General features: G+C 35.2%; 2 protein-coding genes across 2 annotated transcripts; both read left to right on the top strand.

The window, feature by feature from the left end:
• Positions 1-5,780: 5,780 nt before the first annotated feature.
• Positions 5,781-7,543, top strand: LOC103835323 (exopolygalacturonase clone GBGE184). The gene is made up of 4 exons (XM_009111476.3): positions 5,781-6,052; positions 6,195-6,497; positions 6,573-7,076; positions 7,160-7,543. Exons 1-4 carry the CDS (start codon positions 5,846-5,848, stop codon positions 7,409-7,411), a joined length of 1,266 nt encoding a protein of 421 aa, XP_009109724.1. The 5' UTR covers positions 5,781-5,845; the 3' UTR covers positions 7,412-7,543.
• A 2,618-nt stretch (positions 7,544-10,161) lies between these two features.
• LOC103835322 (exopolygalacturonase clone GBGE184) lies at positions 10,162-11,927 on the top strand. Its single transcript, XM_009111475.3, has 4 exons — positions 10,162-10,446; positions 10,585-10,887; positions 10,959-11,462; positions 11,551-11,927. The coding sequence occupies exons 1-4, from the start codon at positions 10,240-10,242 to the stop codon at positions 11,797-11,799; spliced, it is 1,263 nt and encodes a 420-aa protein (XP_009109723.2). The 5' UTR covers positions 10,162-10,239; the 3' UTR covers positions 11,800-11,927.
• The last annotated feature ends 201 nt before the right edge of the window (positions 11,928-12,128 follow it).

Genomic DNA, 12,128 nt, shown 5'->3' with positions numbered 1-12,128 from the left:
GAAGGGATAAAGCTTTCTCTGTGATTGTGCTGTTTAAAATGATCATTTATGCATAGCCTTGGTTTAGTATTTTTGGTTTATAAAGGTCATGACTACAATTCAACAGGGTATTGGAACGAGCTACTATGGGCAGCTTCGTGTTCTCTCTGGAGGTCAAGCACCTGGTGGGCACACTGCTATATATGGACCATTCGGTAAGTGTTTAAAATACATTTTTGTGTGTTTTAAAATGATGCTTTACATCTTAGTCATATACTTAATTAAGAAAGCAGAGTAGCAGGATCACTCTTATTTCAAAATATGTGCGCTTTTTAGAAGTTTACATTTGATGTCATAATTTTGTGAATCAGTGTCTCGAGTAATAAAATTTGATGTCACCCTAACTTCAAACTTTGCTATTCACATCCCTCAAAACTTATTCTCTCAGTGTTTGCATGCAGGGTGATCCGAAGATTATCACCTGCAAGTTTTCATGCTGCTGTAGCAAAGACATGTTTTGAGGTACGGTAATATTCTCAAAACACCAGACTTTGACTCCCTTTGCATAACAAATTCTTCTGCAGTTTTCTGATTCTAAGTATCTCCACTTTGTTATTCACTCAGCTGAAGAATCAACTCATCACTGCTAGCTATGTTGATGATGAAACATCCATGTAGATGGCTAAGAAATACTTGGATTATGATTCTTGGTGAAGTGACATCCACAACTTGGATAATTGAGAATGAGGCTCATATCAGCAAGGGGAAAGTGAAGTCTTTCACGCTCTTCCTGTGGTAGCATTCCCTTTTCTTCTGCAGCAGATAATTTATTAGCACAGATTGAATTACTTCAATCTGATGTATTCAAATCATGCAATAATGTGATCAAGAGCTCACATTCACCTTCCACTTTGTAATATTTATTATGTATCTTTTTTTTTGGGAATCATAATAAGCAATAATATTTTACAGTACATATGCATTACAATTACAACCAAAAGAAAATTAAAGAAAAACAGTGAACATATAAAGTTAGCTTAAAAAGGGACCCCATAGAGAAAATACATTTAAAATATATAGTAAATTATTAAATAAACAAAATAAAATTGGAACAAATTTAAATAGTAAATATATTTAATGTATAATTTTAAATAGTAATGACCACTATTAAATTTTTATGTAGTTTACCTGATTTAATTATATTTTCAGTTAAAATGGATTAAACTTCACAACTTATTACTTATAACTTCATTAAACTCATCAGCAATTTTTAAAAACTAATTCTAACTATTAATATAGTTAAACTAAAACAAACATTAAAATGAATAGTCAAATAAACAGAATTTTTTTATAGTAAAAAACATGTCGGACGTTCGACAACTGTCTCGCAACGAGCTTCTACCAAGAGATATAAATGTTACTTGCACAGCTCGTGAAGTCCTCTGAAACCGACTTACGTTACGCAATGGCGTCGACCCCGGTTCTGGGGTTGGCAGCAGGAGACTCACGTATATACAAGGACCTGGATCTCCAGACGCATACATTTTCCTGATTGGCTTCTATCAACCGTTTCTGTGATCTTATGGATCGATGTCTTGCTAGCGGTAACATCCAGGCACACTACGTGCAAGGAATTCATGAATATTTTTGCAACAACACAATCAATGGCATGCACCATTTACGCGTCTCAGCAGGTGGTTCTTACGCAGATGGTGTAATCATGTTGTGCAGAGGTGAGCGAGCTGTCGGTCATGCCTACATATACATGCTTGGTTGGAGGGAGTCCCCAACTAAATTAGACGAATACTGGAGAAGAATTAAAACTTCGCTTCATGGTATTGTTGTTGCGAGACTCCCGGTTTACATGACGACGTACCAAGAAACAAGAGCTGCTATTACTAGCCTTTGCCAAAGGAACCTGCGGAAGCTCGAGCCACCGGAAAGATGCCATGTCAATGACATGGACAATTACTGCGAGCTTTGCTTATGCTACAAGTAAATCAAGCAGTTCATTGCTATCCTTTGAGATCACATTAGTGTTTTGCAGTTCGTTGTTATATCGAATCGTATTCCGTACCAAATCCATGGTAATCGCAGGAAAATTTGATTTCCGGTTTTGGCTGGAAGTTTGCTTTTTGTGGTGGAAAAATTGATTTCGTGGTTTTGACTGCAAATTTTGATTTTCTCGGCTTTGGCAAAAATATTCGATTTTGTGGTTCTGGCGGAGAAAAAGAATTTGCTGTTTTAGCGGGCTGGAAATTTTGTGTTTACGATTTTGGCGGGAAGATTCAAGTTCACGGCTTTGGCGAAAATTTTAATTTTGTGATTTTGGCGGAAAATTTTGCTCTTGCGGTTGTGACGGGAAAAAAAACAATTTTTTATTTTGGCAGTAAATTTCAATTTTATTTTATTTTATCGAGAAAATACAATTTGTGGTTTTAGAGGAAAAATCTAATTTGCTGTTTTAGATGGAAATCCGATTTGCGGTTTAGAGGAAAATTTTAATTTTACGGGTTTGCCGAAAAAATCGACTTTGCGTTTTTTGAAAAAAAACAACTAAAACCTCATTTTCCATAATCAATCTTTAAATATTTTTATAATATTTTTAAAAAGTGTTTTTTTCTTCCAAATAGTCTTACATTAAAAATAAATATAAAAAACAGAAGATCATATATCATTTTAAATTGGTCAAAACAAGTTTAAATGAGTCAATGTAATATTTGAGGGTCTAAATGAAAAATTCTAATAGATCTATTTTAAAATTAATCTAACGGCATAGCTATTGAATGGGGTGAGTCTTAATTTTTTTTTTGACAACATGGGATGTGTCTTAAATGGGGTGGGTTTTCCCATTTTAACATCCATATACTCCAATGTAAAGAATATAACCATTAGATTATTTTGGTTTGACATTAGAAGTTCGGTAGCTCATATAAATCTAACACCATGTTATGTTGTCAAAGGTTTCGGACATTAGTAAATTAATAAAAATGTAGCAATCAATAATGTGAATTTATTATAGTATATATTGTTATCAGTCTAAGTATAAAAATATATTTATATTCAGATACAAATTATAAAGTAATTTAAATTTAATTAAAATATATGGAAAATAACCCGGGCGTAGCCCGGGAAAATCTCTAGTATATATAAACTTCGTATATATAATATAGAGGGCACGCTATATAATAATTTAGCAACAAATACATTATTACAAATAATTATTATAGAAAACTATCTATATAATTATTTTAGAAATCAGTTTCTTAATTCACCTTTACAAATATTATTTTATTTTTTTGTAAATCTCACAAATAATATTTTTGTTTTTCGATAATTTTTTTAAATTAAATTTACAAAATATTGATCATATCAAACTAAAATATTGATCATACATATTTTCCTTACAAACTTACAAACGTCCATGAAGCACGGTTTGATGTGCCATTCGTGTCCATCTGAATCTTTCAAAATATATAGCTTAACATAAATACTATAACCAAAGGAAGCAATAGCTCATACTAGTCTTCCCTAGTAAGGTATCATATGAGTCCTATGACACGATAAATAGCGATCCTCAGGAATTTTTTATACTATTGAAGCTTTCAGATCATTTGACATCAAAGCTCATTATTATATCATGATCATCACCAAGAAGATGAGCTATATAATACTGAATCCAAATGAAGCATCGCCCATATCCTCCCGTTGGGCGATGCATAGAGAAACGTTCTTTAGTTATTATTCTCCATGATTCTTGAGCTCACAATGTAAGAATCAGAGGCTGGTCGGTATATTTTTCAGATGATACACGAAGTACTTTGTGTTTACCCTCCAGATCGTATCCTAAATAAGGGCAGCATACAGTTTTTAGTCTGACGGGGATGTGTTCATTGGGATGTGGTAAGGGTTAAAACCAGTCTCAAGCTTGGGTTCCAAATTCGGAACCGACTAAGCAAAACCATGCCCTGGAAGCTGTCCGATAGCTGAAAGCGGTCATAAGAAGTGTTTTCCATATGATAGCTGTAGTGTTGAGAATAAGACCCGTTAGGATTCTGGTTTAGAGTAAAAGAGAACTAAGAACTTTTCTTCTAAGAAGAAGATTAGCAGAAGACTTCGTGGCTGTTTCGAGGACCGAGTTGATAAAACTCGGAAGTGTTATAAAGGAAGACCAGAGCTTTGACACACATTGATATCTCCAAGGTTAGATCAAGAGGAATATTATCTTGTTGTGATTTTTGATCATCTTCATGTGTTGCTCTCGGGATCATTCCGCTCTTCCCCTTTTGTTCATCCATGGACGATTGCTCAACAATACTTTTGTTATAAAAACCCCAAAATCATTCATGCGTTTATATTCGAGATGTTTCCCCTCTTCCCCTTTTGTTCATCCATGGACGATTGTTCAACGGACTAAAACATGTTTTTGTTGTCAAACTAGTCCATAAAGGTATAAATGATCAAATTATTTTTTTCATTAAAAATTTAAATAACAATTATATATTTTTATTAAAAACATATTAAATAAATATTTAAATAAAAATCAGTTCTTTATAAAAAAAAAATTCAAAATTTCCTTTTTTGAAACATTTTTTCGGGAAACAATTTTTATTAAAAAAGTTTAGTATTATTGAATTTGAGTATAATATTATATGCATTTAAGAAATCATTACTGAACAAGTATAATATTTTCTACAAAAATAGGAAGATATTGATCAAATATGTATAATATCTTCATAAAATTTACAACTTTTTGCTAAATATTATATGATCAAATATGTATAATATCTTCATAAAATTTACAATTGTTTTCCTAAATGTGTACTTAAAAATACCTTCTTAAATGTATATTAAAAAATTACATGAATATATATTTAGTTATTTATGAATACCTAACTGAATTTTAGTTATACGTATATGTAGTAAGATATTCTTGAATATATGTATTTTTTCCTAAAGTTTTAGGAATACCTTCCTGAATTGAATACCTAAATTTTAATTATAAAGATATTATACATATTAAAAAATATCTTTGTAAATTTTAGAAAGAAGTTATATATTTAGTAATATTTTCCTAAATATACATATAAGCCAAATTAAAAAAAATGTTTCATATTTTTATACTTGTGGAGATCAAAAAGGTTTTTAGACCTGAAGACTAATCTCACGAGATCTTACATCCGGGTACGCGTGGATCATCCATTTAAAACATGGCATAGACAATGCAATTCGAATCCAGAGCGGAAGCTCCAACTGAAACCATTTTACCACTAGGCCAACAAGATGACTTGATTAAAAAATATGTCATACATAATTAGAAAAACCTTTGTAAATAGGCATATAAATTACATTCAACAATTGTTGTCAAAAAAAAAAAAAAATTACATTCAACAATTTTAGTTACACATTTATGTAATTCGATTAAACCTTTTTTGCAAATTCAGAAAGTTGCCATGCATACAGATTTATCAATGTCATCATAAGTTCTTTTTTTAAACAACATCTGAGGATTATTAAGGAACAAAACTAAATAAAAACTATTTAGTATATATATTTAGAATTTTTTTCCTTTATATTTTGCTAACACAAAATATATTTCCCTATTCGTAATGCAAGTATTGATGTTCTTAAAATAGAAAAACAATCTAATAGTAGTTCCACTTAATTTGTAAAAAAGTATTGGTATTTAAGAATTTTTCTTTGTTTTTTTTTTGCGGATCACGTTTTAATTTGAGTAAAATCTAAAAATAGCACACAAACCAACACTATAAAACACCATGAATCCTCCAATGATCAAATCACTTTTAAATTTGTCAACACATTTTTAAAAGAACAAAAAAGCAAAAAATAAAAAGATATTATCACCATGGCTAGCGCAAGAAGTTTGGTTGCCAAGGCAAATAATACTAATGTAGGCTCATTAATCTTAATGGCCTTGGTGTTAGGTTCTTGCGTAGCTAATGGTGAATATCTCGGTGGCCGCCGTGGCCTTGCCGCTGTTGCCGGCAACCCTACGGTCTTTGATATTACTAAGAATGGAGCAGTGGGAAATGGTGCCACCGATTCTTCCAAGGTAAGATTTCTTTAATTTTATGGAATTAGCTTGAGTTTCGCTTCGTAATTTAATTTACTGTTATTATTAGTAAAATACACATGACAAGAAACATTTATCCAATAATAAATGGTTTCTTTCTTCTAAAAAATTTGTACGACAGGCGTTTCTAAACACATGGCTCCAAGTGTGTGCCAGTCCTGTACCAGCAACGCTACTAGTCCCTAAAGGAGATTTCTTGGCTGGTCCAGTAATTTTTGCTGGTCCATGCAAGAGCAAAGTGACCGTCGAAGTTCAGGGCACAATCATCGCTCCACCAAGCGGATACCCGACTCCTGAATGGTTCTTATTCGAACATGTCGATAATGTCGTCCTCACCGGACCCGGCACATTCCACGGCAAAGGTGAAGCCGTTTGGAAAGCAGATGGCTGTGGTAAAAAGTTGAACTGCAATCTTCCTCCAACGGTAAGATTTAAGTTAAAAATAATATCATTAACTAATATTTTTGTACTGATCATACTTACACTGGCCTGCATGCAGTCTCTAAAATTCAGAAACATTTTAAACCTTGACATTTCCGGCATTAGCTCGGTCAACGCAAAGGCCTTCCACATGTTCTTGGTAAAAACTACAAATGTCAACGTCCAAAACATTAAGATTATTGCCCCTGCTGAAAGTCCCAACACCGATGGCATCCATTTGAGCAATGCGGTCAACGTTCATATCGCTGACAGTTTAATAGCTACAGGAGACGATTGTATCTCAGTCGGTCGTGGTTCCACCAATGTAACCGTCGAACGCGTGACTTGTGGCCCAGGACACGGCCTAAGTGTCGGTAGTCTTGGTAAGTACCCGAACGAGGAGAATGTTGCCGGCATTCACTTTAGGAATTGCACCATGAAAGATACCGACAATGGTCTTAGAATCAAGAGTTGGGGTGGTTCGTCTCCAAGCACGGCTGTGGACATCACCTATGAAGATATTATGATGACAAACGTCAAGAACCCAATCATCATTGACCAAAACTACGGCTCAAGAGGCGGAGTAAGTATATATACCCGAGAAAATCTCAAACCAAAACTTCTCTTGATCAGCTTACGAAAATAAACTTTTTGTGTGTTTTGTAGGATTCAAAAGTTGCGATAAGCAATGTGCTGTTCAAGAACGTAAGAGGAACAACAATTACAAAAGATGAAGTTCAGTTCATGTGCAGCAAATCAGTACCGTGCAAAGGAGTCAGCGTCGTTGACGTGGAATTGAACTTCGTAGGTGACAAAGGAGGACACCCCTCGTCGTCAGGAGGTTTGGTCGGAGCTCTTTGTACCAACGCCAATGTTATCTTCGGTGGAAAACTTAGCTTCCCTCTGTGTCCCAAATAAGCTTTTTTGGTATACATAACTTGATGTTGAAAAACAAATCAAAAGTTTCCACAAACATTTTTTTGTTTTGTTTGTGAGTTAGTTTGTATGTTTATCAACGATAATAATATATGACTTTTTGATAATTTTTTCTATGATTATAATTCCTAAATTTTTTTTGTGTGGTAATAATATAATAAACAGACCCTTCAATTGATTGCTTGAAATTTTCTGGTCATAACTTTGGTCTGTGATGAGTTTAGTGTATAGTTGTATACAACCATTTCACATTAAACAACTCTATTTAAAAGCTCGGATCAAAGGAACAAAATAAAATTAAAACATCAGCTATCTGTTGCCTGAAAGCTTGCTTTTTCTTAAATTTAGCTTAACTTTATTAGTAACAAGCATATAAATGGTCAAGCTAACTGAGAGTATCGTTGTCTTCAGTGTCCACCATCTCAAGAACTTCTTCAACGATATTATTAATTACAAGGCTGAGAACAAAAACTTTCCACCCTCTAAAATTCATTTGAAAACTTATACGAATCATCCATTCCCTTTTACAAACTACACCTGGAAGGTTGATGTGTCCAGTCCAGTGATTTACTTTTTTCCTAGTATTCAAATGAGGCCCATGCAATTCTAGTGATAGGTTCTATAGAAACATGACGATCCTATTGGGTCAAATACCTAGCGACAAATTCTTATGTTGCTTTGATAACAGTATGTCTGAAGTTTGAACAAGTTCCTGGATTCTCTTACGTACAAATAATTAGTTAGCTTGTTTATATTCTCTTCTATATATAATCAACAAACAATTAGTCATGCCATTGTTTCTCTTAGACACGACAACAAACTCAGAAGAAGTATCCCGAGGATCTATACGGTCAGAAAAATATTGATAGATTGCTGAGAATTTTCTTTTGTGGAGTTTCCAATATCCTAGTAAAAAAAAGGAATATGAAAACGGCATAAACTTTCGAGTGCACTAGGGAAATAAATTGATGTCCTGTATAAATAATGCCCTTGCTTTTCATCATGGAAAAAGAAAAGAAGAGACTCCAGTAGCATCCAGGATCCGAAGCGTCGTGATTCAGATCACTATCATCGTGATGAGAGGTCTCAGCATGAAGGAAGTAAGGAGATCGAAGCGAGGAAAAAGAGGAAAGACAGAGAGCAAAGAGAATGGGGCTAGGGAAGGAATCAAGAAACCTAAGTGCTGTGACGGAAGCTAGAAGAACAGATGCGGAAAACACAGATGGATAAACGCAATAAATGAAAAGAACACAAGCTTTAACGTGGTTTACCAATAGGATACTTCCACGGATAAAGAGACACTTTTATTAATGAAGTATTTACAGAAATCTGTTTACAATAAGAACAGATCAGATTGCTCTCTATTTTAGCTATTAATTAAGTTTAGAAGAGGAAAAATATATATATAGTGGTATTTGGTCTCCTAGAAAACCTAGCAATAAGGTCTAAATTGATTCGGATTTTCTAGAGCATTAAAATGCAATATGCAGTTTTACTGAAGTGGGCATTTCAGTGCTCTGGGTAACTCAGATGTCTTTACAAGTCTAAAATGCTGAAGATAGGTTTCTGAAGTGAGCATTTCAGCGCTGTAGGTAAAACGCATATTCAAGATATTACAACAAATCTCCACCTTGACTTAAATCTTCCAAAAACCAATGTATCATAAGCATTATCACCAGTGCCAGATGTACTAGACTCTCTCTTTGCTTCAGGCGTTCTTTTGGACCAGATGTCCTTGCGGAACAGATGATATGATGAACCAGATGCCCTTCAGGACCAGACACTCAACTAGAGCCAGACGTTCTTCATCAGCCAGATGTCCTTCAGGGCCAGATGCTATCATGAACCAGATGCTCTTCAGGGCCAGACGCTCAACTAAAGCCAGACGTTCTTTAGGACCAGATGCCCTCTCGGGGCCAGATACCCACTTGGGGCTAGATTAACAGATCGAGATGTTTAACAAATCCAAAAAATGTTTGAACTTGTTGTGAGTAACCGACTTAGTGAACATATCAGTGGAGTTATCAGCAGTTCCCACTTTCTTCACTTGACTCCTCTTCTCATCTTGCAAGAGGAGGAGGAGCAAGTTTGAAGATGTGCCTATGGAGTTTGATAAGAACAACACTCAAGTTAGTTAGACACGTTCTTCATCGGAAACTTCTAGTCAATTTTTTGAAGCTGTTAAGCGAGCTCAGGAGCTGGCTGCTCGGATGAAACCACAGAAAGATGTTGCAGTTGCTCAGAAACCGAGCAAAATCCAGAAGTGTGGATGCACTTGGAAAAGAGATAGATAAACACGGACGGGTGGTTAGTGCGACTAAACCTAGTGGTCTTATTACATTGTGTTGGAACACAATTTTGAAAAATGAGTGTTTTTACTTTTCCGGCCAAAAACCGGCGGTGGTCGTGATCAGATTATTGGCTCATTGTAAAGTTTGTAACGAGCACTACAATCTGATATATTCATACATCAAAAGCAGAGTTAAATTAAATGATAACTTGGTGTTATCAAAACTCTGTAATTTGCCTAAGTGTTAATATAACAATAAAGTCCCTACATAAGGGAAGGCAAAACTTACAGAAGTGTATAAATATGCATACACACATAAGTTTGTTCAAAATAGTTTTCCATCCTTTTTTTGCGGATCACGTTTTAATTTGAGTAAAATCTAAAAATAGCACACAAACGAACCTATAAAACATCATGAATCCTCCAATGATCAAATCACTTTTAAATTTGTCAACACATTTTTAAAAGAACAAAAAAACAAAAAAAAAACAAAAAATATATATATATATACATTATCTCCATGGCTAGCGCGAGAAGTTTGGTTGCCAAGGCAAATAATACTAATGTAGGCTCATTAATCTTAATGACCTTGGTGTTAGGTTCTTGTGTAGCTAATGGTGAAGATCTCGATGCCCGCCGTGGCCTTGCCGCTGTTGCCGGGAACCCTACGGTCTTTGATATTACTAAGAATGGAGCAGTGGGAAATGGTGCCACCGATTCTTCCAAGGTAAGATTTCTTTAATTTTATGGAATTAGCTTGAGTTTCGCTTCATAATTTAAGTTACTGTTATTATTAGTAAAATACACATGACAAGAAACATTAATAAAAAATAGTTTCTTTCTTCTAAAAAAATTTGTACGACAGGCGTTTCTAAACACATGGCTCCAAGTGTGTGCCAGTCCTGTACCAGCAACGCTACTAGTCCCTAAAGGAGATTTCTTGGCTGGTCCAGTAATTTTTGCTGGTCCATGCAAGAGCAAAGTGACCGTCGAAGTTCAGGGCACAATCATCGCTCCGCCAAGCGGATACCCGACTCCTGAATGGTTCTTATTCGAACATGTCGATAATGTCGTCCTCACCGGACCCGGCACATTCCACGGCAAAGGTGAAGCCGTTTGGAAAGCAGATGGCTGTGGTAAAAAGTTGAACTGCAATCTTCCTCCAACGGTAAGATTTAAGTTAAAAATAATATCATTAACTAATATTTTTGTACTGATCATACTTACACCTGCATGCAGTCTCTAAAATTCAGAAACATCTTAAATCTTGACATATCCGGCATTAGCTCGGTCAACGCAAAGGCCTTCCACATGTTCTTGGTAAAAACTAAAAATGTCAACGTCCAAAACATCAAGATTACTGCCCCTGCTGAAAGTCCCAACACCGATGGTATCCATTTGAGCAATGCGGTCAACGTTCACATCGTTGACAGTTTAATAGCTACAGGAGACGATTGCATCTCAGTCGGTCGTGGTTCCACCAATGTAACCGTCGAGCGCGTGACTTGTGGCCCAGGACACGGCCTAAGTGTCGGTAGTCTTGGTAAGTACCCGAACGAGGAGAATGTTGCCGGCATTCACTTTAAGAACTGCATCATGAAAGATACCGACAATGGTCTTAGAATCAAGAGTTGGGGTGGTTCGTCTCCAAGCACGGCTGTGGACATCACGTTTGAAGATATTACGATGACAAACGTCAAGAACCCAATCATCATTGACCAAAACTACGGCTCAAGAGGCGGAGTAAGATATACCCGAGGAAATCTCAAACCAAAACTTCACTTGATCATTCAGCAGTTTACGAAAATAAACTTTTTGTGTGTGTTTGTAGGATTCAAAAGTTGCGATAAGCAATGTGCTGTTCAAGAACGTAAGAGGAACAACAATTACAAAAGACGAAGTTCAGATCATGTGCAGCAAATCAGTACCGTGCAAAGGAGTCAGCGTCGTTGACGTGGAATTGAACTTCGTAGGTGACAAAGGAGGACATCCCTCGGCGTCAGGAGGTTTGGTCGGAGCTCTTTGTGACAACGCCAATGTTATCTTCGGTGGAAAACTTAGCTTCCCTCTTCCCAAATAAGTTTTTTGGTATACATAATTTGATGTTGAAAAACAAGGCAAAAGTTTCCACAAACATTTTGTTGTTTTGTTTGTGAGTTAGTTTGTAAGTTTATCAACAATAATTGGAATATATGACTTTTTGATATTTTTTTCTTTGTTTATAATTTTTCTATTTTTTTGGGGGGTAATGATATAATAAACAGACCCTTCAATTGATTGCTTGACAATTTTCTGGTTATAACTTCGGTCTGTGAGTTTAGTGTATACAACCATTTCACATTAAAACTACTCTATTTAAAAGCACGGATCAAAGGAACAACATAAAATTAAAACATCAGCTATATGTAG

Source organism: Brassica rapa, chromosome A08, assembly GCF_000309985.2.
Source record: "Brassica rapa cultivar Chiifu-401-42 chromosome A08, CAAS_Brap_v3.01, whole genome shotgun sequence".
NCBI classification, from domain to species: domain Eukaryota; kingdom Viridiplantae; phylum Streptophyta; class Magnoliopsida; order Brassicales; family Brassicaceae; genus Brassica; species Brassica rapa.
Note: the sequence above shows the minus strand (reverse complement) of the source record. Positions and strands in the feature narration are given on the sequence as shown.

Excerpts from the sequence above, each read along its gene's own strand:
- LOC103835323 (XM_009111476.3), top strand. The coding sequence starts at position 5,846 with ATGGCTAGCGCAAGAAGTTTGGTTGCCAAGGCAAATAATACTAATGTA. Across the intron at positions 6,498-6,572 it reads ACTGCAATCTTCCTCCAACG|TCTCTAAAATTCAGAAACAT; the intron begins GTAAGATTTAAG and ends GCCTGCATGCAG. Across the intron at positions 7,077-7,159 it reads ACTACGGCTCAAGAGGCGGA|GATTCAAAAGTTGCGATAAG; the intron begins GTAAGTATATAT and ends TGTGTTTTGTAG.
- LOC103835322 (XM_009111475.3), top strand. The coding sequence starts at position 10,240 with ATGGCTAGCGCGAGAAGTTTGGTTGCCAAGGCAAATAATACTAATGTA. Across the intron at positions 10,447-10,584 it reads GTGCCACCGATTCTTCCAAG|GCGTTTCTAAACACATGGCT; the intron begins GTAAGATTTCTT and ends TTTGTACGACAG. Across the intron at positions 11,463-11,550 it reads ACTACGGCTCAAGAGGCGGA|GATTCAAAAGTTGCGATAAG; the intron begins GTAAGATATACC and ends GTGTGTTTGTAG.